Consider the following 26,273-nt stretch of genomic DNA (forward strand, 5'->3'; position numbering starts at 1 on the left):
TGATAACATGTCCAAAGTATATGAGACATAGTCTCACCATCCTTGCTTCTAAGGAGCATTCTGGTTGTATTTCTTCCAAGAAAGATTTGTTCATTCTTTTGGCAATCCAGTATTCAGTATTCTCTGCCATCTAATACAGTAGATGGATGGATATTAAAGGGTCTTTGTTGTTCCTGCAATTTGATATAAAACTCAATACCCTGGATGATTCTATAGTCCCCAAGCAACAAGGTTCCTACAGACTCAAGAAAGTCCTTGCCCTAGCTGGTCCTCCCTTTATCCTGGGAGAAAACTCTGTCCTGGTACAGATTCCTAGGGTACAATTCCAAATATCAGAAACTCTAATTAGAGTGCAATCATATTCAGAAAGAAATAGGCTTCGCTGAAAAGTCAAGTAAGCTGCATCCCCACTTCCGTCCTTTGTTGTGCATTTCTGTGAACAATCAAAAGACTCCTTTCTGCCTGAGTAGAAAAAGCAGAGAAGACTATACCAACACCCTTTATTGGGAACAAAAGTTAGCAGAGGTTCCATTGAAGCGAGATACACTCTAAGGCTCTCAATGGACAAAGAGGGACACCTCCATTCCATTTGCCGCTGGATTCAGGAAACAGTGCCACTTCGTGGGCACCCGGCAGAGATTACAGTGGAGAAAATGCTCCTGGAGATAGAGAAGCCAGCAGACATGTGACTTTCTTCTGGGAAGAACTGGACTCACTTCCACAAATACTGCTATCAGAGCCTTTCATCCCAGCCATAGCTAAGCAAACCCTTGCAGCCCATGACCCCTATGAAAGAAACTGGCTGCTAAGGCTTTGTTTTTACACTAGAAGGGATTTCTGTAAACAGCCAGCTCTCTAGGATCATGAAGCTTTTCAGGCTGGAGAGGAATGATTTTCATATCTGCAGGCCTTGTCTCTACGCTTCAAGGTACAACCCAGAGATATAAAAGGGTCAATGTATAAGTGGCTGACATATGCTAAAGGGTTCACAAAAGAACCCAGGATTACAAGAAAATATCAGTTGTATTACTGTCCCCCCCACTTCCACCATTAAAGGTGTGTAGCCTTGTTTGAGATATGTGATGTCCTTGAGCCTCAACTTTCTCATCTCCAAAATAAAATGGTTGGGTTAGAGAAAGTCCAGACTCTTCTTAGTTTAGCACCACATTGATGCAAACACAAGTTGTTTTGTTTTGTTTTTTTAAGCCACCTCTGAAATTCCTATCAGCATTGTAAATTTTGAGAACAACCCATAACGAAGCATTAGCTATTTCAATAAACATTCCCCACTATAAAAGTTATAAGCTGCCACAAGGCAAACTATCGTATAGCACAACAATCTTGTAAAAAAATTAATAAATCTTTTCTGGGGCATGAAAACCAGCTAATGTGTGCTTGATTCAACAGCTTTCTCCCTAAGTACCGCCAATAAACTGAAGCCCAGAGACAGCAGATGGAAATAGAATAGCAAACCTTGGGACTCAAAAGATGTCCCTTGTAATGTTCTGACTTTACTAATTTAACAGAAGACACCTACTTGTCTTGACCATTAACTGTATCCAATACAGAAATCAAATTTTTGAAGGAGAACAAATATATAATATGCATAATCTTGATTATTCTTTGTAAATAAAGAGTGAAGTTCTTACATAAAAATCCATAAGATTTTCCCTTCAGACTAAAACTATTAAAAAAGAAAGCACCCTATAAAGATCTGCAGTTTATGAAGTAGTGAAAATGGCTGGATGGCTATTGCCGTGGACTAGAAATTAGGGAATTGTGAATATTAATTCTGAATCTGCTACCAGCTCTGAATGACCTTGAAAGATGTATGCAACATTCTATGTATCAGGAAATGGAAGAATAAATGTAATTCCATCTCTCATTTTTTATTCCTTTAGAACAAACAACTGTATGTTATTGAATAAAAGCGGAATTGTATATGTAATGGATAAAATACAACATCTTTTTGGGTTGGTTTGAACTTTGGTGTAGTATACTGTCTTATAATTCAACATTTTTTATACCTGTGCAATAAATTTTTAAATACAGTCTAAAATGCTTTGTGATCTTCAGAAATGGCTTTATAAGTGTCATGAATAATCATTTTACTTCACTAACAACATAAGAAACAGAGTGCCATCTAAGACAGACATGAATATTTTAGTATGGCAGTCATTAGTCCACTTACCCTTAAAGGAATGATTCAATCAAAACTCTTTCAAGACTGTTGGATTAATTACCAAAAATGGAAGGAACAGATCTTCTTCCAATCGAGTGATTAACATGTTTCATCCAACAAAAGCTATTGAAGTGAATATTTTCCTCACAGAACCACTGGTCTAGAAGCTTAGCACATCCCATTAGAGCCAGTCAGTCCATCTCCCAATTACAATCTTCCTTAGAGTGCATCTAAATAATCCCAGATGCATATGTACTTTATTTAAAGGTCTTCAGTAAAATGTACTTTACAACTTCTACTTTAGGACTAACCCCCGTGGGAAGTTAATTCTACCTTATTCTGTCCTTACAGAAAGCAACTCCCAGTACAATATTATTGCATATCCCCTTCTCGTAAAGGCTCCATAACATTCTCCTTGCTATAAGTCTTTGAATGTTTGAAGGTTATTACTGGAATTCATCACCTTCCTCCTCTCTATATATTATAGTACAACAACAACAACCCAGGCCTATTCTGTTTTGTTTTGCTAAGCACTGTTTTCACAGGAGCCCTACATTTTTGTCTTGTGTCCTCAGAGTTCTTGAGGTCCAGGGAGAGCCTGATTATTTTGTACATTTTTTTTTTACCCATTACCCATCAGGTATTTACTTCTCAATTCAGGGGTATTAAGCTGCAGACGTTCACACTAAGTAAATTTCCTCTAATTTATTTGTATTTTTCTTCATTGACAAGGGATCATTTTAAATTCAATACCTAGCCTACGAGGTATTATGTACCCTTCTGGTCTTGGCATTATCTAAGCTAAGTAACTTACTCAGATCAGTAAAAGAAAAGAGTGCTTTTGTGACACAGACTACCAGTCACTACCTAACATATGTCTAAAAATTTTCATCCTAAATGTGCAGAGCAGCGATAGACCTTCTGGGAAGTACAAAAATCTATGGAGTACATATCCAATGGAACTTACAAACCATTTGCGAAGATGACTTAGGAAAATAACACAAAACAACATTATAATAAAAAAAAAAAAATTTTTTTTTTTTTTTGTTTAACTACCACTTATACAAACCACATGCCAGGAACTGTGCTAAGTCCTTTACGTACTGGTTCCTTTACATACTTTAAAGTACTTAAAAATATATGTGTGTGTATGTGTGTGTTCTTGAGGTCCAGGGAAAGCCCAGGATTATTTTATACATGGTCAGTCATTACTCATCTGATATTTTATTTTTCAATTTGAGGGTGTTAACCTGTAGACATTCATACTAAGTAAACATAGATATAGATAGATATAGACATATACACATATATGTGTATATATATGTACGCACAGACACACACACGTTACTCTTTTTCTCAAAACAAGTTCTAAATTAGGTGTTATTTTTCTAATGTTTTAAAAGAAGAAACTAGAGCACCCAAGACAATACCAGTAGTCTACCCAGGTTTGGCTGGCTACAAAGCCCATACTCCTAACTGCTACACTACATGGGTCCTCGGTGAATGTACAATCAGGTGCTAAATTGTATGACACATATAAAAGCTAAAGATGTCAAAGAACAACCTACAGACTGGGGAAAAAAAATCTTCAAGAACAACATATTCAATAAAGATCTAATCTCTAAAATATACAGAAAACTTCAACATCTCAAAAACCAAAAAGACAAACAACCCAATTAAAAAACGAGCAAAAGAGACATGAACAGACACTTCACCAAAGAGGACACTCAAGCAGCCAACAAACATGAAAAGATGTTTGCTATCATTAGCCATGAGTGAGAGGTAAATCAAAACCACAGTGAATATATCTCGCCCATGTTAAAACGGCACTGATCAAAAAAAAAAAAAAATAGAAAACAATAAATGCTGATGAGGATGTGGAGAGACTGGAACCCTTACACACTGCTTGTGGGAACATAAGATGATACAACCACTATGGAAAACAGTATGGCACTTCTTTAAAAAAAAAACTAGAAAAAAGAACTACCTCATGATCCAGCAATCCTACTCCTAAGTATATGACCAAGAAATCTAACAAAAGTGACACAAACAGAAATATGCACAGCTATGTTCACTGCAACATTATTTACAATAGCAAAAAGATGGAAATAACCTAAGTGCCCACCAAGAGATGAATGGATAAACAAAATGTGGTGTACACATACAATGAAATACCACGCAGCCGTAAAGAATAATGATGAGTTTTTGAAACATAACATAGATGAATCTGGAGGATATTATGCTGAATGAAATGAGTCAATCACAAAAGGACAAATATTGTATGATCCCACTTTTATAAAAACATAAGAATAGGTATACATACAGAAATCAACATTCACTGTTGGTTACCAAAGATGTGAAGGGGAGGCAGGATGACATTCACTCTATATAGTAGACACCTGTTATTTTTGGTGATGGGAAAGGTAATACCAAATGTAGGTGAATTGTGTACAACTTGACCAAGGCAAATGATGTCACTAAAAAGTACATAAGAATAAGGGACGTTTTTGGTAAATGCTATAACATATACAATTTTGAAATGAAAGCAACAACAACCAAAAATATGTTTGTAGTATGTATGCATATACGTGTATAGATAGGTATATATGTGTATATACATCTGTGTATATATATATGTGTGTGTGTATATGTGTGTATCTATAGGCATATGTATATACAGGTATGTGTGCACTGCATATATATTCATATATATAATAAAACACATAAAGGGCACAGCTACAGATACTTCTTGGACATAACCAAACACCTTGTGGGATTAGTTTTCTGGGTTTGAAGGCTTAAGACCATAGCCTCATGGAACAACTCGGTCAATGGACATGATATAGTTCATAAAGTTTATGTCCAACATCCTAGCTTGATGAGTAGCATCTGGAGTCTTAAAAGCTTGCAAACGGCCATCTAAGATACAACTATTGATCTCTACTAGTGTGGTACAAAAGAGAAAACCAAACACTCAAAGAAGAAACTTTTTCAGAAGGCTAATAGCCTACGTAAAACACCGCCTCATCTACCCTGAAGCCAGTAGAGCTAGATGGTGCCCAGCTACCACTACCCACCATTCTGATCAGGGACACAATAGATGGACCTTGACAGAATGGGAGAAAAATGTAGAATAATACTCAAGTTCTTAAAAGTCCAGACTTATCGGACCAGTTGAGACCAGAGCAACCCTTAAGACTATCGCTCTGAGATACCCTTTAAACTTTTAGCTGAAACCTTTCTTCTAAAGAACAGATTGGCTCATAAAATAAACAATATCACCCATAAGTTCTGTGCTCCTTTAAAAAAAAAAATCTATATGAGACCAAATAGTCAATATTTACCCTAAAGCAAAGATGAGAAGGCAAGGGAGGACAGGAAAACTAGATTAATAGAAACTTGGATCTAAACCCTTAACCACTGCGCTACCTCAAGAATAGATTTGACGCACTGAACACCAATGATTGAGGACCAGATGAGCTGTGGAATGATATCAAGGACATCATACAAGAAAAAAGCCAGAAGTCATTAAAAAGACAGGAAAGAAAGAAAAGACCAAAATGAACGTCAGGAGAGACTCTGAAATTTGCCCATGAATGTGGAGAGTAGCTAAAGGGAAAGGAAGTAATGATGAAGTAAAAGAGCTGAACAGAAGATTTCAAAGGGCAGATAGAGAAGACAAAGTATTATAATAAAATGTACAAAGATCTGGAGTTAGAAAACTAAAAGGGAAGAACATGCTCGGCATTTCTCGAGCTGAAAGAACTAAAGAAAAATTCAGTGGCTCAGGGGTTAAGAGCTTGGCTGCTAACCAAAAGGTCAGTAGTTCGAATTCACCGGTTGCTCCTTGGAAACCCTATGGGACAGTTCTACTCTGTCCTATAGGGTCACTCTGAGTTGGAAACGAAACTGACTTGACAGCACTGGGTTTGATTTTTGGTTTTGGTTATGGGGAAAATATTGAAAGACGCAAGAAGCATTAAAAGAAAGTGAAAGGAATATACAGAGTCACTGCACCAAAAAAAAACTGGTCGACATTCAACTATTTCAGGAGGTACTATTTGATCAAGAACTAATGGTATCGAAGGAAGAAATCCAAGCTGCACTGAAGGCACTGGTGAAAAACAAGGCTTCAGGAATCAACAGAATACCTGTTTCAACAAATAGATGCAGCGCTGGAGGTGCTCACTTGTCTATGTCAAGAAATTTGGAAGATAATTACCTGGCCAACTGACTGGAAGAGATCCATATTTGTGCCCATTTCAAAGAAAGATGATCCAACAGAATGCAGAAATTATCAAACAATATCATTAATATCACATGCAAGCAAAATTCTACTAAATTCAAAAACAGTTTCAGCAATACATTGACAGGGAACTGCCAGAAATTCAAGCAGGATTCAGCAGAGGATGTAGAACAAAGGATATCATTGCTGACGTCAGATGGATCCTGGCTGAAAGAGAATACCAGAAAGATGTTTACCTGTGTTTTACTGACATGCAAAGGCATTCGACTGTGTGGATCACAACAAATTGTGGACAGCATTGTGAAGAATGGGAATTCCAGAACACTTAATCGTGCTCGTGAGGAACCTGTACATAGACCAAGAGGCAGTCGTTCAAACAAAACAAGGGGATGCTGCATGGTTTAAAATCAGGAAAAGTGTGCATCATGGTTGTATCCTTTCACCACATTTATTCAATCTTGATGCTGAGCAAATAATCTGAGAAACTGGACTATATGAAGAAGAATGTGGCATCAGAACTGGTGGAAGACGCATTAACAACCTGTGATATGCAGATGACACAACCTCGTTTGCTGAAAGTAAAGAGGACTTGAAGCACTTACAGATGAAGATCAAAGATTACAGCCTTCAGTATGGATTACAGCTCAACACAAAGAAAAAAAATTCTCACAAGTGGACCAATAAACAACATCGTGATAAATGGAGAAAATATTGAAGTTGCCAAGGATTTCATTTTACTTGGATCCACAATCAACACCCATGGAAGCAGCTGTCGAGAAATTAAACGACATATTGCATTGGGAAAATCTGGGGCAAAAAACCTCTTTAAAGTGTTGAAAAGCAGATTTTGAGGACTGAGGTGTGCCTGCCCCAAGCCATGGTATTTTCAACTGCCTCATATGCATGCAAAATCTGGACAACAAATAAGGAAGGTTGAGGAAGGATTGATGCCTTTGAATTATGGTGTTGGCGAAGAATATTAAATGTGTCATGGCCTGCCAGAAGAACGAACAAATATATCTTGGACGAAGTCCAGCCAGAGCGCTCCTTGGAAGTAAGGATGGCGAGATTTCGTCTCAAGTACTTTGGACAACCTATCACCTATCAGGAGGGACCAGTCCCTGGAGAAAGACATCATGCTTGGTAATGTAGAGGGTCAGGGAGAAAGAGGAAGACCTTCAACCAGATGGAATGACACAGTGGCTGCAACTACGGGCTCAAACACAGCAATGATTGTGAGGATGGTGCAGGGCTGGGCCGTGTGTCCCTTTGCTTTACATGGGGTTGCTATGAGTCAGAACTGACTTGACAGCACCTAACAACAACAACAACAACCAAGAAGATAAACTCCGAAATTGTATCTCCAGGTAAGAGAACAGAAAGAGTCTCCATATCTCCAGTTAATCCTGCTTTGTCATCCGTTGACTTCAGGCTGACTCATCCTGGTAAACCCACCACCTCATCTATCTCTCACAGCCTCCTCTCATCTTTTCCAGCGAAAGCTATTTACAATGTTAGTCTTTTTGACAGAGGAAAATGTAGAGATGCCTGTACCCCGACCTAAAATACAGCCAGAGGAAAAGCTGAGTTATAATCACTCCCTCTCAAAAAAAACGAAAATAGCTAAGCTCACATCTGGGAGAGAAAGTACAGTAAACTTCAAAGAAGAAAGGTGAAAAATGGAGTCAAGCTCCCCAGAGATCTGTCTGATGCTGGAAAAGAAATCTCTCAAAAATTATAAAAATATCATAGAAAAAGATGGAAAAAAAATAATGAATGAGTCAAAGAAAATAATCATAATCAATTCATTGTTGTTGTTAGCTGCCATGGAGCTGGTCCCCAACTCATGACAATTCCATGCATAATGGAACAAAACACTGCTCAGTCCTATGCCATCCCCATGACTGGCCACAGATCAGACTGTTGTGATCCATAGGCTTTTCATTGGCTGATTTTTGGAATTAGATTGCCAGGCCTTTCTTCCTAGTCTGTCTCAGTCTGGATACTCCACTGAACCCCTGTTCAGAACCATAACAATATACAAGCCTCCATTGACGGACAGGTGGTGGTTGCTCATTAGATGCATTATCTGGGAATCAAACCCAGGTCTCCCACATGGAAGGCAAGAATTCTACCATTGAACCTCCAATGCCCCCGTTGTTGTTGTTGCTGTTAGGTGCTGTCATCTAACAGCACATGTGACTGCACAGAACTGCCCTATAGGGTTTTCCAGGCTATGATCTTTATGGAGCTGATCACCAGGTCTTTGTCCCTCAGAGCCACTGGGTGGGTTCAAACACCAACATTTTGGTTGGCAACTGAGTGTTTAACCTTTGTACCACCAAGGGTCCTTAAGCCATTAGTCAATTTAAAAGAATTCAATTCACTGGATACCCATAATTCAGAATAAGGTAACGTTGGTGCTTTGTGTTTATTTAAAGAAATGGGAAGAAGAATGAAACATGTTAGGAGGAAGTCTAAATAAGACATAGAGCAAGGGGCAATATGCCAGGCTTTAGCATCCAGGAAGCCAAAGGGTTCATGCCAATCTGAATTTTGAAAGTGTAGCAAACCTACTGATTTTAACTGCCTGCAATCTGAGGCTAAAACTTTTGGCATGCTTCCTTGTTCATAGCAATGACACCATCACCAAGTATTTATTGAGCATTTACCATGTGCCAGATACTGTTGTGAGCACTGGAGAGGATACAGTATTGAAGGTGACAGATGAGTGCCCTCCTTATGGGGCTTACGTCTGTCACACCAAGGAATATTTAATACAGCTGGATCAGGGAACAAATGATCACAAAATGAACAAGTCATTTTCTGGGAATTCTGCCTTATAAGGCAAAAGTTTCTTTGCTGAATCAGCAACTTTACAAAGTGACCTAAATCTTTTCCGTGATGAGAAGCATATTTTCTAGTGTGGGTATAATAGGTTTTGGAGGGCTTTCAGAAGGGCAAGATGGGAAATAAAAGACAAATTCCACCAGGTCAGGGAACAGCTCATGTCCTGACCCATTGAACCCTGCACTTCATTTGTGGCTTGGGATGAAGTACTTGGTTACTACTACAAGTTTATAGGAAGTTCTGCTGACCTTGGAAGCAACACAGTGACATAAAGTTTGTCTTCGCTGTTCTCTGCCAAATCCCCCATTCACTATGCTTTCTTGCATTCCTCTCTCCCCTTCCTGTTTTGAGATTTTTTAATTCTTCAATAATCAATATTTTAATATACTAGATGCATACAGTGTAACACCAAGTATAAGTTAATTTCCCTCAGTCCATATCTCTTATCCCTAAAAGTTCCTTTCCCTCTTTTTCCATCCCTCTTTGGTTCCTAGGAAACCCTGGTGACATAGTGCTTAACAGCTACATCTGCTAACCAAAAGGTTGGCAGTTCAAATCCACCAGGTGCTCCTTGGAAACCCTATGGAGCAGTTCTACTCTGTCCTATAAGGTCTCTATGAGTCAGAATCGGTTTGGTTTGGTCCCTGACTATCTTTCTACTCTACCATCATTCTCTTTCTCACCACTTCTCTGCCATTCCCCTTCTATCTATTCTGGCAGAAAGAATGAATGATCACTAGCTATAGGGATAGGTGGAATGGCATGAGTAAGACAAAGAAGTTGACAGTATGCCATACTTGAGAGTAAGACCCAGTCATTAAGGATTCTTCCTTTTGGGTTTAATAAATTGCCTTCTGTGCATAACAGCACTTAAGAAATGGTGAGAATAAAGTTTTATACATTTTCTTAGTGTCTGAAGATACTCTTTCAAAATCCTTTTGTGTTTTTGTATATCTTGAAGGAATCCACGTGAGAGAAAGAAAGAGGGGGAGAAGACTGGCCTTTTGGCTCTCACCAGGTGCCATTTTCAGATGTCTCCTAATTGCCTTCCCACTGCTTTCCCAGAGCCCCTCACTTCATTATCCCCAGCCTGGCTCCTTACAGAGACGTTGGGAATATGACAGCTGGGAGAGATGGGAAAATCCTAAGTTTGGAGTGGGTCTGATTTAGAGGTGAAGCCCAACTTCATGCCTTATTAGCCCAATGACGTTAAGCAAGTTACTTAATTCTCTTAACTGTTTTCTCATCTGTATAATGGGGCTAATAAAACCAACTCCACAGTATTGTTATAAGCTTTTAATGAGCTAATGCATAAATATTAAAGTGTTCAGCTGCTAACCAAAAGGTCAGCAGTGCAATACCACCAGCCACTCTGTGGGAGAAAGATGTGGCAGTCTGCTTCAGTAAAGATTTATAGCCTTGGAAACCCCTTGGGGCAGTTCTATTCTGTCCTATAGTGTCTCTGTGAGTCGGAATATGTGGCATATTGTTGTTGTTAGGTGCCATCAAGTCAGTTCCGACTCACAGCAACCCTATGTACAACAAAACGAAACACTGCCCGGTCCTATGCCATCCTCACAATCATTATGCTTGAGCCCGTTGTTGCAGCCACTGTGTCAATTCATCTCGTTGACGGTCTTCCTCTTTTCCACTGACCCTCTACTTTACCAAGTATGATGTGGCATATGCATAGTTATTATTTAATAAATAGCATATACGATATAAGGAGCCCGGGTGGCACAGTAGTTAAAGTGTTCAGCTGCTAACCAAAAGGCCGGCAGTTCAATACTACCAGCCACTCCATGGGAGAAAGACGTGTCAGTCTGCTTCAGGAAAGATTTATAGCCTTGGAAACCCTCTGGGGCAGTTCTATTCTGTCCTACATGGTCTCTGTGAGTCAGAATCGATTCAACAGTAGTGGGCTTTTGGTTTGGATATAGCAAAACCAAACCCACTGCCGTGGAGTCAATTCCAACTCATAGCGACCCTATAGGACAGAGTAGAACTGCCCAACAGAGTTTCCAAAGAGTGCCTGGCGGGTTTGAACTGCCGACCTCTTGGTTAGCAGCCGTAGCACTTAACCACTATGCCACCAGGATTTCCTTGGTTTGGATATATGATTTATATATTCATACATACATGCAAAGAGATATATACACCCATCCGTCCATCTGTTCCTCAAACACATGTAACTTACCTCTCTGTCCTCAATGCCAGTCTCCCAGAGTTCTACCCTTGAAGAATTCACATTTTTCCTAATTCACAATTAGCCAATGCATGATTCTCGTCACTGAATATGTACTAACGAGAATGGATAAGAGAACAGGACAGTGACTACTGCCTGCCAACCTAAATACCCCTCAGTGGTAAAATACGGCTCTTGGAAACAAAACTGTATTAAAGATTGCATCGGCCAGAGCAGGGACTCATGGTGTGAATTTTAAGCAGCATCATCTGGGAGCTTACTATAGCGGCTCTCATAACAGTGGCTGCCTCTGTCACCAGTGCTAATATGTAGGCCAATGCTAATTTAAAAAAAATAATAAAACTTAAAAGGATATTGTGTCCTTATTTCACTATGAACTAAAGTAAGTGCACAGATATCATTTCATTTGCCCCAGAACATTATAGAAAACAAATATAATTCCTAGGAAAACAGGGTCATAGGAGGGTAAAATGCCCATCTAGTGTCTGTGATAGAGTGAGATCTAGAACATTCTCTTCTCAGGCCAATATTTCCAGGTCATACCATGTAGGGGAAGTCCTCCTCTGAAAACTCCCATGCAAAAGATGCAAAACTTGGGAATCAGGCCATGGCAAGAAAGTCACATCCATTGCCACCCTAACAAAAAAAATTCTCTTAAGTAATGGACTCAGTGCCTGGCCATGCAAGTCAGCCACTTAGTCATTTTTCTAGACGCTATCCATCATTGAGCACATTCCCAAATTTCACACAACCTAATTTAAACATCTAACTGGCAATTTTGATCGGAATAAACAGTCAATCAAAGCAAAAGCTTGACAACCCTGACACCTAGTGGCTGTGAAGAAACTGGAGAAAATCCAGACTCAGTATTTGCAAACATAGAATTTAATGATTATGAATACTAGGTTTACGAAGTACTCATTTTAAAAAGCAACCCTATAAAATCTATTTGGGCTCTGGGTTTATGTCAGGGTCAATACAAGGAGCCAAAAAAGACTTACATTTGTAAGGCATATCTTTCTTCAACCTTCCACCTTTAGCAGATGCTTACTAATTTTCAAAAAAGATCAAACAAGGAAACTAAAGATCAGTGCACGTTGTGGCATTTTATCTTGACTCTTTTCCTTAAATTTTTTTTTTTAAACATACACCCAAATCCTTTTCCTGATCTTTGTGATTTTTCTCCTCAGATGTTCCCCTGTCGAAAGTAAAAGCAAGTTGGTCAAGCCATCCTAAAGGTTCCCTTCTGCCACTGAGGTGTCCTAGTCAAAAGGATACGTGGGCCTTCACAAATCAGTAGCAGCTTTCTTTAAAAGAGATATAAGGACACAGGTGGAAACCCGTAACGCGCACATCTGAAAACAAGGACCGTACTGAACACTGCAGGAAGCTGTGTGAACACAGCAGGTCAGCTTAGCACAACCTATTTCTGCTCTAACGTTAGAAGATAAGGCTCCCCAGATCCACCTGAACCTCTGACAGGCAGGGCAGCAGGAAGCCTACAGTGGTCATGACCTCCACCAAAGGAAGCTCTGACTCCTACCTGCTGACGTTTGAAGGCTAAATAATCGAGATTTTCCAGTTCCTTCCCAAGTTTCTGGTAGGTCTTCTGGAGGTCAGATTTGTTGGAAACATTTTTAAGAGACTCAAATGTCCTTTGAAACTGAAATTAAAAATGAAAGCAGATCATTAGGACAGTGTAGATTTCTCAAATTCCCAGCTAGCTACACATAGAAATAATTGATACTGAGCCTCAGTTTCTTCCCCCATAATACACAGATAACAAACACTAGTAAATTACCTTTCAATGAAATAATTAAGTACAATTATAAAGAATTAGCAACTGTGTCCTCAGTAAACCAACATTATTAAGTGAATGAGAAGTATGGTTAGTCTTCATCCCAATAAAAGAACATACTCCATTTTTCAAAAATACCTTCATGTTTTAGGATACACTGCTGCTTTTCAAGAAAAAAAAAGTGAAAGTATAATTTCAGATCATAATGAAGAAGCATCAAAAAAGCTCTCACATTCCAAATATGGAAGCAACCAAATTTATGAAAAAAATGACTGTTTGCATGGTATTTTGCTGTAATGGTGTGAGGGATGGCTTGCCTCTGTAGAAATCCCTATGCAGAATAGGTCAGCCCGCAAGCTCCAGCCAGGAAGTTCTCTCAGGTCTTGTATACTGACAAGGATGGAAAACTGGCATTTTGATGATTAAAGCATAATGTGCCATGTTCAGCAAACCATTCGTCCATTTCTGTTCTATAACACAGATGAGTTATAAAATTGATTGTGCTGAATCAGAATGCTCTTGTTCATTTTTAAGTCAGACACTATATAAATACAAAGAAGATAAACTGCAGTGTTTTATAGACTATTGTCCTGCTATGAAGAATTAATTAAGCAAGGTAGCTCACAAGAAATTGAATCCTCGGATTATTTTAGTGAATTAGTGGTTAAGAGCTCAACTGCTAATCAAAAGGTCGGCAGTTTGAATCCACCAGCCTCTCCTTGGAAAATGTATGGGGCAGTTCTACTCTATCGTACAGGGTCGCTATGAGTCAGAATTGACTCGACAGCAACAAAAAAAAAAAAAAAACAGGTTTGGTTTTTTGGGTTTTTTTGCAGGGCTGAGTGATTGAAAATGTCAAGTAACGTCATTTGCAAGACATTTACATTTGTTCCCTCTTTATATCCTTTATTTCCCATGTTCTCACTGTATGCCACTACAGCAGAACTCCATTGTGACTAGGATGCTATGAAACAAACTAATAAGATTTCATAGAAGATAATTAAGTTTCCAGGGAAATGATTCGACCCCTTCTATACCAGGTCCGATGCAATAAGTCATCTTATAATGGCGTTCTACTGAATAAAATCCTTGATTTCATGAAAGCAACATGTTTATCTCAATCCAAGGTGACAGAGGAAAAAGAAATGGGAAGTAATAATGATAAGCTTCCACAGCCGGACACTAAATTAGACAAATAACGTTTTAGTGTTTTGTTTTAGTACCTACTACGGAAACCCTGGTGGCGTAGTAGTTAAGTGCTACAGCTACTAGCCAAAGGGTTGGCAGTTTGAAACCACCAGGCGCTCCTTGGAAATCCTATGGGGCAGTTTTACTCTGTCTTATAGGGCCGCTATGAGTCGGAATCGACTAGGTGGCACTGGGTTTGCTTTTGTTTCTTTTTTTTTTATGCCCTGGTAGCCCAGTGGTTAAGAGCTAGGCTTCTAAACAAAAGGTCTGTAGTTTGAATCCACTAGCTGCTCCCGGAAAATCCTATGGGGCACTTCTACTCTCTCCTATAGGGTTCACTATGAGTCAGAATCCACTCGACGGCAACAGGTTCGGTTTTTGTTTTTGATTTTTTGGGGTTTTTTGTTTTGTTTTTTTGGTCATGCACAAGGCAAGGAGTCCTTGGGCCGTGTAGTTAAGCTCTTGGTTACTAACTGACAGGTTGATCGTTTGAACTGTCTCAGAGGTGCCTCAGAAGAAAGGCCTGGAGATCTGCTTCTGAAAGGTCACAACCATGAAAACCCTATGGAGTATAGCTTACTGTTCAGCACAAGAGGTCAGAATCTGCTCCACAGCAAATGGCATCCAGGATGAATAAAACATATTTCCTGCCCTAAAGGAATTTACAGACTACTGGGCAAACTAGACATGGAACTCAGGAATGGGTAGGACGCTAATATTTATTGAGTGCCAGCTCAGTGCCAGGTACTTTATGCTTTCTGATTTAATCCTCACAAAAATCATGTGAGTTCCCATTTCTCTTCTTATTCTACAGTGAGGAATCTGAGACTTGGAGAGTTTGATTGAACAGGGATTTTGACCCAGGTCTGTCTGACTACAGTGTTCCTGCTCTCTCTGTTCTATCATTAACTCCAATTCATTCAACGGGTTTAAAAAAAAAAGTTTGAAAAAGAGAAAAAAGTACTATTTGGTAAAAACACACAAAAAAGTCACTAATAATGAGGGACTCATGCCACACTGAAGACATGAGGGAATCTGAGTTGGGCCTCAAAAGACAGGAAGAATTTTCAGAGCCTTAAATGGAAACCAATTCTACCTATATCACTTAAGCGTAGCTAAAGTCTGCTCATTTTGCCCCTTTTATTGCACAGGAGCAAGTTCCTTTCAGCATAATTTTAATGACCATGGCTAGGAGTCAGAATCAACTCAATGGCAACAGGTTTGATTTGGTTTTTATATTACTTATCATGCTAACATGTTCATTCCTGTGGCATGCCCATTTTGGGGGCCCTTCTTTCTGTGTCCAAAACAAAACAGTGGTAAGAGCTCAGCTGCTGACCAAAGGGTCGGCAGTTCAAATCCAACAGCCACTCCTTGGGAACCCTATGGGGTAGTTCTACTCTGTCCTATAGGGTCCCTGTGAGTCAGAGTCGATCTGACGGCAATGGGTTTGGTTTTTTGGTTCTAAGTTTCTTAACAATTTAAGTAATTATCTCTATTAATTATACAAGCTATTTTATGAATCAACCCTTTTAGTTCTAAAGCATTCTTTATCCCCTACACTTTTTCTTCACTAAAAAATATTAGCTCTAGGTCTTAAATATTTCTTCTTCACATTTATCTTTGTGAACTTCACACAACTGCAAACGGGAGCTTTAGGGAAAACACATTTGTAAGACTTCAAAACAAGAAACACAAAACCCGTTCCTTCCAAATTTATCCACGGCCAAAAAAGTAAGGGAGGAAATGCAGTAAAGATAATCACCACAAGACGTTTTCACTAAAGGTCAGAGTTTGCATGATGCAGAGGTTTTAGCTTGAACTTACATTATTAGTACTTATAAAAAAACGCCTCCATTTTTGAGCTCAAAATACTATAGAAGTCTGATTATTTCATTCATTTAAGTGGATTTTTTTCACTCAAGGCAACAAATAACTGTCACAGAGAGGTCATAAGCAGCGTGTAGTCTAACTTTGTTCTAGTTGTTGTAGTTAGCTGCTGTCAAGCATGCGAGCCTCCACTGACAGACCGGTGGTGATTGGTGGCTCCGCATGAAACGCACTGGTCGAGAATCAAACCTGGGTCTCCCTCATGGAAGGCAAGAATTCTACCACTGAGCCACCACCAACCCGTCACTGCTACCCACCCCCCAGACACACACATACACAGTTAAGGATACTGGAGGGTAGAAACAGTAATTTCACTTTGCCGATGAAGCTGAAGTACAGAAGAGAAAAGTAAGTCAATGGTTAAACAGAGGCCTAGATTTTACTTAAGGATGTCTGATGCTGACTTGGTTTGAGAACTTTTCTTTCCAGTTGGCCACTGTTTTTTATCATTAAAACGAGTCTCTTGAGATTTTCTACATTAGTTCAGTGCAATGCAATTTCATCATATTTATTTCTCAAAATACGTGATCTCTCAGCTGGAGATAAGGTGGGAAAGACTGCAACTAAATAAAGAGATTTTAATACTTTTGGTTTTACCTGTTTAAAGTTTTGAGTGGGAATGTTAAATGTGACAAAAACAAACAAACCAAACCCACTGCTGTCGAGTTGATTTCGACTCATAGCGACCATATAAGAGTTTCCAAGGAGCGTGTGGTGCATTTAAATAAGACAAGAACCCGAAATAATTTCTTGAATCTTCTGTTGATCCCATGTTAATTTTTCAACCTATTAGGAACCAAATCAAACTCCTCCCTTCTCCCACAAGAAAAAAAAAAAAAACTCACCAATAAATCAATCTGAAGGAAAATCAAACCTAGGTATTTTCCAAAACTGTTGAAATGGAACACTAAAAATGGGCTCTAAACTAAGAAACAAATCCATATTCTGTCCTGTTTGACTGCCTTACTGTATATCACAAGGCAGACAAGGCAAAAATGAGAGGGTGCAAGCAACATCCCTAAGCCCAACCCTGGCTATAAAAGTAACCATTGTGAACATCTTCACAGGGTTTTTTTTTTCCTCATCTAATTCCTTTTGTTATTGTTGTTAGCTGACTCATGGTGACCCCACGCACAAAGGAATGGAAACCTGCTCATTCCTGTGCCAGCCCCATGATCGGCTGCAGATCAGTCTATTGCGATCTTTAGGAAAGAATAATAATACTAACCCACCAAACAAGACAACGAAATCACTCACTTCCCATTAAAATAACTGAAAATCTGTTTTTCAGGAAAGAGAAGCATAAATAAGGAAGCAAGGAAAATGTCTGGTTTGACTCAGCCTTTGCTCTTCCCAAATACATTGTTTTTTCCTCCTTTTTTTCTCCTAACCACGTATTTTCAAATAAATCTAAGCCAATGTTATATACAAATTACACATCCAATGAGTTCATGAAAACTGTGCAGATTCGTGGGGTGATCTGAACAAGAGAACCAGAAGGAACTGGTAGAATCCACAGGAAAGGATTCAGCAGGGCTCTGGCCAGCAAAGCGTCTCTGCCCCTCACTGCCTGTGCCTGGCTTCCTTTTGTCGTGAGATCGATAGACTCAAATAACTCCACAGCTCAAGCAGCCTACTCCCTGCCATAATGAAAAAATATCGAGTAACCTGGCTCCAGAAGAGCCAGCTCAACAGTTGTCATCTTTTCTTATTTAACATTCAGTGCGTTTGTGGTGCTGAGTGCCACCTGTATCACAAAAAGAAATCCCATCCTCACAGAGTTCTGTGTACAAAATGTATCCAGTAAGTACCTGATGGAAAATACGGGATCACTAATGTGATTTTAAACCAAAACCAAAACCAACCCACTGCATTAATGCCCTATAAATATTAATGTTTACAGTAAAAAGGAATTGTTTTAAGCATAAGAAATGGCTAATCTATCTTACTTAAATATGGCAACCACAGGGCTATAAAAAATGAAGCATTATGGAGGGGAAAAATTATTTTATCTCTCTAAACTTAATCCATTGACTTTCAAACATATTTTCCAAATGAACTTACAAGATGATAATACCACTTATTAAAAGGAAGCTTACAGGTGAAGCAGAAAATTAAAATACAGACATATCTCAATTTTTTTTTTTTTTTTTTTTTGGTAAGGAATGAGTACAGAAGTTAAGAACATAGGAAAAAATTGGGCTCAAGATCTAAAAGAGAAATAGACCTATACACTTGAAAACACCCTCATCTTGATTTATGGATTCAAGTCCTTGCTATGTCATTTGTTAACTGCATGACTTTAGGACAAGTCATTAATATTCCAGTCCTCAATTTTGTTACCTGCAAAATGGAAAACACTATCCTTGCCTACTTACTTTATAAGGTTGTTGTGAAATTAGTTGAGAAAAAAATGGAAGATGTTCATTCAACAAACATTTATCAAGGTTCTGGCAATATGCCTGGTGCCCTAGGGCACAGTGGTTAAGAGCTAGGCTGCTAATCAAAAGGCCAGTAGTTTGAATGCACCATCCACTCCTTGGAAACCTATGGGACAGTTCTACTCTGTCCTATAGAGTCACTATGAGTTGGAATCAACTCAATGGCAACAGAGGTTTTTGGTAGTATACCAGACATGAAAGAAACAGGGAAGAAAACAAGAGAACACTCCCTTCCCTAAGAGAAGTTATCATCCAGATTTGCAGATTTACCAGTACCAGACGCCATCAAGTTGACTCCGACGCATGGCAACCTCACGTGCGTCAGAGTAGAACTGTGTGCTCCACAGGGTTTTCAATGCTGATTTCTCAGAAGTAGATCTCCAGGCCTTTGCTACTTTATGAATTAAAAAGTTCCATAAAATTGTAAGAGACCACTGTCATTAAACTTATAACACCATTCATTGGCCAATAAGCATTGGATAAGGTCAATAACTGTTTACTGGTTATTGTCTCTGTGCAAGACACTTAAACTAGACACTGTGAGCAACAAGAGACATTTATTTAGATATTTTAACTTTTAAATACTCTTTCCTGCTATTATTCCTATCGGCAAATTTGGGAGGACAGAGGAAATGACAACAAATGGGAATGAGATCCAAAAGATGAGGATGATGGAAATGTTCTAAAATTATAGTAATGATTGCACAACTCTGTAAATTTACTAAAAATCATTGAATTGTACACTTAAAGTGAGTTGATTTTATGGTATATAAATTATACTTCAATAAAACTCTTTTTAAAAAGTCTTGTCATAACCATTTTTAATGAGAAAGTAGAGGCATCATTAGATTGAGTGAATAAAAATTACGTAAATCATTTCTTCTGAGCCAAACCTGAACACAAACCTATTTATTGATTCTTCATTCAGTGAGCCTTACATGAACCACACTGCCTCAAAGATGTTAGTTCACACTGTACATCTTCCCTAGGTGACCTCATGCAAACCTATTCTTTCTTCTGACGCTTATTTCCTGAAGCTTTCTAAATCTGTCTCTTGCTTTATTTGCTCTCCTGAGCTCAACACGTATTTTTTAGTACCTACTATCTCTCAAACCAAAAACCAACCAAATGCAGTGCAGTGGAGCCGATTCCAACTCCTAGCAAACCTATAGGGTCTCCAAGACTGTAAATCTTTACAGAAGCTGACGGTCACGTCTGTCTCCCACGGAGCTGCTGGTGGTTTCGAACTGTGGATCTAACTATCTCTCATATATCCCTAAAACCCAATATGCCTAAAACCCATAAGCTGCCTCTCCGCTATGTAAATGAAAACCTGGTGTCCTCAACACTCAACCAGAACCCTGGAGGTCCTCTTGATGTTCCCCTCTTCCTCAGAACGAACTCCAATCACTTTCAAACTACAGAGCATTCCTCCTTCATTTCTCCCATTCATTCCCCACCCCAGGCCCATCATTTCACAACTAGATGGCTGCATCAGCCTCTCCTTCACTGGCCTCTCTACCTCCACTCTGCCCCACCCCCCAACCCTGCCTGCCCGTGGCTGCCAGAGTAATGATCCTAAAATGCAAAACTGCTTACAGTCACTTCCATGCCTAAGATTCTTTCATGGGTCCCCCTTAGCTTTTAGACTACAGTTCAAATTTTTTCTGTCTGCCTCTTCAGCTTCGACTCCTGTTCCTTCCCCACAATCGCCCTTTATCTCAAACAATCAGAAGTATTTCAGGTCTTTGAACATGTCGTACCATTCCCTCCATTTAAAATGTCCTCTGCCTCGCCACCTTCTCTGTTTAGTTAACTCTTCAAACCTAGCCAGCCATCACTTATTCAAAAACTCTCCCTTGATTCATTTTCCACCATGCTCCATAACACTTTGTGCCAACTTCTAACATAGCAACTTATCTCACTATTAGTTTACTTCTTATCTAATCCATAAATTTCAAAAGAACACATCCATGGTGGCTGGATCCCCTGTATATAGTACAGTGACTGACACACAAGAAGAACACAAAAAACAACTACTGAATGAAGGTAAGAATTAATCAAATCAGAGCTAACTGGAATGATGTTGTGTTACCGGAATAAGGTTCTTGCCTCTCACTGGTCAAGAATGAGCAGATAAGGCACGCAGAGTTTTCCACATGAGCAAAGCTTTATTGAAGAGGCTTGCAAGTGGAGATGAGGAGGGCCTAGAGCAACATTTATCCTCTTCTCACAGGACAAAAGACGGGCCTGGGTTTTTTAAAAGTTCTTGGGCGGGAAAAGATTCATGTTTATTCACAGACACAGGCAGGGATATAGTAACCAAGGTGCGCATGAAGCAGCTTTCCAAGGTGGATCCTGTCCCAGAGGCCTCTGGGATTCGTAGCAGGACTTATTAAGGGGTGTTGTGCCTGTACAGTCTCTCACTCCCGGGGTTCAATTCCCCAGCTGGGGCTGCAGCCCCTCACTGCCCCTGGTGAAAGGTCACAGGGGTCACAGGTGGATGTTCTGCACATGTCCCTGGGGCTGGTTTTCTCCAGCTGTTTCTGAAAGGCAACTTTAAAGAAGTTTGCAGGCTATTTTTAGATACCCTGCCCCATTAATGTCACCCTGAAGACCAAGGTGCGCCTGACCCAAGCCATGGTATTTTCAATCACATCATATGCATGTGGAAGCTGGACAATGAATAAGGAAGACCGAAGAAGAGTTGACACCTTTGAATTGTGGCGTTGGCGAAGAATATATATACCATGGGCTGCCAAAAGAACGAACAAATCTGTCTTGGAAGAAGTCCGGCCAGAATGCTCCTTAGAGGCAAGGATGGCGAGACTGCATCTTACATACTTTGGACATGTTGTCAGGAGGGATCAGTCCCTGGAGAAGGACATCATGCTTGGCAGAGTACAGGGTCAGTGGAAAAGAGGAAGATTCTCAACTAGGTGGACTGACACAGTGGCTGCAACAATGAGCTCAAGCATAACAACGATTGTAAGGGTGGCACAGGACCGGACAGTGTTTCGTTCTGTTGTGCATAGGGTCGCTGAGTCAGAACCAACTGGACGGCACCTAACAACAACAACTGCCCCATTGTTCTGGGGAACAGCTTTGTTTCTGCCCATTTCTTGTTACTGTTTGCACACTTGGGGGCCCCTCTGTTCTCTGTCTTAGTTGGTCCCTTTAAAAAAAATAACATATTTAAATGGTTTAAATTTCCTTCTTCCTTCAAGTTTTCATTATGAAATTGAGCACAAATCCAGCAAGTGTGCTCTATTTGCCTCCATTTCTTGTATCTCCTATTCCATCTTGAGTTTGGGGACTCACTATTTTTTCTTTTTAAGCTTAATATGTCTTTGCGTATTTTGTCTAAGGTCTCCTGTAGAATACAGATGGCTACCAATGGCTTTCAATTATATAGTAACTTCTCCATTTATAAACTGCTGACATTTTTAATAATAAAAAGCTTTGAAAAGTCTTTTTGCTAGCACATACCTGCTTTTTAATAATAGATGGTGACCTCAAAAAAGTCTCAGCTATGAATATAGTAATACATGGTTTTCTGTCAATATTATAAATAATATTCATAATTATCATTCGATTCACGAATGCTTTATAACAATTTATGTAGCAAATGTTAAATACGTATTTGATATAAGGAGTTATTAAGTACAGAACCTATTTCCTATAATGACACTGGTCTGTTAAAAAGTATGGTACGATGAGTGAAAAAAGTTGGAAAATTTTGTTCAACTCAGGAGTCAAACATATTTCCCTTCATTTTTAGGAATAAGTACAGCATTGCACGTAAGAGCGAAAAAGCGGTAGCAAGGTATTATAGTGAGAAAAGATGGGATGGGGGAAGGAGGGAAGGTGAAAGAGAGCTTACATTTATCATCTACTCGTAATCAGGAAAAAAAAAGCCCTCGTGGCACGATGGTTAATCCCCTCAGCTGCTAACCAAAGGTTGGTAGTTCAAACTCACCCAGATGGAAAGAAGATTACAGCCTAGGAAAACCTATGGGGCAGTTCTACTGTGTCATATAGGGTGGCTATGAGTTGGAACCAACTTGGCGGCACACAACAATAACAACAGTTATCAGAAAATTTATATATCACCTCGTTTAATCTCCACAAGACCTTTCAACATGTTCAGAGTAGATGTTATCATCCCTAGAGTTCAGACAAAGAAACCACGGCCCACAGGTTTTTAACTTTCCCAAAGTCCCCCAGCTGACAGATGACAGGGCTAGGATTCAAACAGTCTCCCCGCTGCCAAAAGTCATGTTCTTCCCTCATATTGTTTTGGCCCCTTGAGAAAGCAGGAGACATCCAAGCCAATTTTCTCCCAAATAAAATCAACCCTTACAAAATCCAGATGCCAATAAAATAGGATGTGGAATTCTGAGAAGTATCAATGGTTGAGAGAAGGCTGAAAAATTTGAAGAGTACCAAAGAGAGATAAATTTTTTAACTTAAATCCCCATGAAAAATTACGAGCAACGGCAGCAATAAAGCCAAAATGCCTTTCCTTACTTTTTTCTCTGCCCTCACTTAGAGTTGGACATGCTTCCCCCAGAAGAAAACATGTATTTCCTAAAGCAACTAGATACCTTTAAAACTGCCAAGTCAGGAATCCTGAATGCATTTAATTATACATTAAGTCTGTGCTGTTTGGCTGTACTTATCCCACTGAGAGTGGCTGGGGGACCCGGGTTTGCACTAGTTGATGGTCTCAGTCTATGTCCTGGTAAATGTTCTATTTTAATTGCATCTCTATGGGCAGTCTCAGTGAAAAGAGGATAACTTAATAAAGATAAGGAAACACAAAGAGATCAGGAAATTTGTAGATCTAGACTATTAATCAAAAGGAGAGTAACAGCTCACTTACTTGACATCTGAAAGGAAATATACCTTAAATAAGTATAAAAAGAAATTCTGTTATTTGGAAAAAGGTCTAATAAGGGAGAAAAGGGTAAGGCACCAAAGGGAACACTGTGGTAGCAGAGGAATCCTTTGGTTCTGTGCAGCAATGAACAAGTCCTAAAACTCTCCAGGAACCAGTATAAGAGTGTCAGGGGAAAAAAACCCTAGAATGAGCAGAGTGAGCAGAGGCGTCCATGAAATATAAAGATAACCCAAGAAGGAAGGACAGACCTTTGTACACTGCATTTCAAACAAGGCCAAGAAATAAAAAGGTAGCCCACTTCTCTGGAAAGCAGATTGTGTGTCCCCAAAAAAGAAATTTATATCTTCAAAGTGGATGACCTCTCACCTCAAAAAAAACTATAATTATTATATAGTATGATATATGTGTGTATGTATACACATATATATCTGCATATATACTGTATGTATGTATATATGTGTATACATGTACATATACATGTATGTGTGTGTGTGTATGTATATACACATGGGGTTTCTATGAGTCAGAATCAACCCCAAGGCACCCAACAACAACATGTAAGTATATTTTAAGCAATTTAAACCGGATAGTGATTGCTAAAAATTAGCATAAATCAGCAGAAGCCGAGTGGGGTGGTGAGTAGATAGCAACTCTTTATTGCATTCAAATGAACAGGACTTTAGGGGTGTGAGGGAGAGTAAGCAGGGGGAAGGGAGATGAGAGAGCAATGAGGTGAAGTGGCTAAAAGACTTAAGATTTCTAATATGTACTCAAATCAAAGCTGCTTATCATACACTGCTATAGTATAAAACTCTCTCCATTCCATGTCTCCAAACTTTCTATAAGATTTGCCATATACAAAGACATGCCTTGTCTGGAAGAGTTGGGGGGGGGAGTGGTGGCTGGGTGCGTATGTGTGTGTGTGTGTGTGTGTGTGTATTAAATCTAGGGGAAAAGGCCAACTTCCAATTCTAGATGAATATAATGTAAAATAGGGATAAAAAGGCAACCCATAAACTAAAGCAATTCAGTGGAAGTAAAAGCTTGGAGCCAAAGGTGACCTCAAGAATATGACCCCTCAGGGAATTTGCAGAAATCTTGGGGAAAACATTATAGCTGACAGAACATGGAATAAGGGTTGAAACCAATTATGTTTAGATCTTAAAGGCAAGGAGATCCCCACAGACAACTTGTTTACAATCATAAGTAAGTGAATTGGAAAATGAAGATCAAAAAAAGCAAAAGAAATAAAAGCAAGCAAGCAATGGTCACTTAGGCCTCTTATAGGTTTATTAAGAGTAAGTCATGCCAATCTAACCTCATTTCCTTTATAACTGGGGTTACTAGACTGATAAATTCACGATGCCACAGACTATATATCTTGATTTCAGGAAGGCTTTTGAGAAAATGCTTGAGGGTAAAATAAAAGAAACGTGGTTTAAATATTAGCCCAATGAAGCACACATGAGCTCATTTCAATAACTTTACGCAAAGTGTGCTGGTATTTGGTATTATCTGAAAAGGAGATGTGATACTGTTTTGCATGTTACCGAACATTTTTACATTAATGATTTTGGTGAAGAAATTTGAAAATGACACCAGGTTAGGAGGGGAAGACAAAATCGAGTCAAAAAAATCTTGATGAACTGTTTAAAAAAAAAAAGCCAGAATTAAGATAAACTTCAGGGAGTATAAATGTAATATTTACATGTAAAATACTAAAACTAGTATCAGATGAAAAAGGCCTGGATTAAGAGTAGTTTGAAATCAGAGACTTGGAGGTTTTAAGTGATCACAAAATCAATATGAATCAATATAACAAACAAGGCTACCATAACAGGTAAGATAATGTTAGACATCAAATCAGGGAGGTAATCATCTGATTATATTACGGAATGATCACATCAGAGAGTTTTGTTTTAATTTCAAGATGCCACATTTCATGGGAGTTACCTACAATCCATAATATGCATAGAAAAAGATTTACAGAGATGATTTGGGGGAATTTCTATTTCTTGTAATGGAGCCACAGTGGCTCACTCAGGCTGCTAAACCAAAAGGTTGGCAGTTCAAATCCATCAGCTGCTCCTGGGAAACCCTCTGTGCTATGGGGCCGCTATGAGTCAAAATCAACTCAATGGCAACCAGCTTTGGTATTTCTCATGACAGCAAATTAGCAATTCAATCCAGTCTTTGAGATGAAGAAAACAAATAATGCTTGATGAAATATAAAGCACTTCATCTTAAAAATAAAAAAGTGAGGACTTTCCTGAGATGAGCTGCAAGAGAGGAGATGTTCAGCACACAGTCATTCACATGAGAACAAAATACCACGAGTAAAAACCAGCAAAAAGCAGAGGCAGACACCCAGAGTCCAGAATGGGAGTTTCCAAACTCTGACCACGAGAGAACTTTGTTCACCATGTTCAAGGAGATCAAAGTCAATACTGAAAACTTCAGTAGGAAAAAAAAACATACAAAGTGACATAGCCTACTTGAAAACACAGAGAAATTCTAGAGTATTCAGAGTGGTCATACAAGGAATTGTCAAGCATCAAGAAATGTTTAA

The 26,273-nt window shown here is 39.1% G+C and overlaps 1 protein-coding gene across 1 annotated transcript in view; it reads right to left on the reverse strand.

Moving 5' to 3' along the window:
• CTNNA3 (catenin alpha 3) overlaps positions 1 to 26,273 on the reverse strand; it is a 1,776,048-nt gene that overhangs the window by 1,666,659 nt on the left and 83,116 nt on the right. Inside the window, exon 4 of the mRNA XM_003409035.3 lies at positions 13,028 to 13,147. Within this exon, the coding sequence (XP_003409083.2) occupies positions 13,028 to 13,147 (120 nt within the window). The remainder of the gene's footprint in view (positions 1 to 13,027; positions 13,148 to 26,273) is intronic.

Source organism: Loxodonta africana, chromosome 16 (genome assembly GCF_030014295.1).
Source record: "Loxodonta africana isolate mLoxAfr1 chromosome 16, mLoxAfr1.hap2, whole genome shotgun sequence".
In the NCBI taxonomy this organism is placed as follows: Eukaryota; Metazoa; Chordata; class Mammalia; order Proboscidea; family Elephantidae; genus Loxodonta; species Loxodonta africana.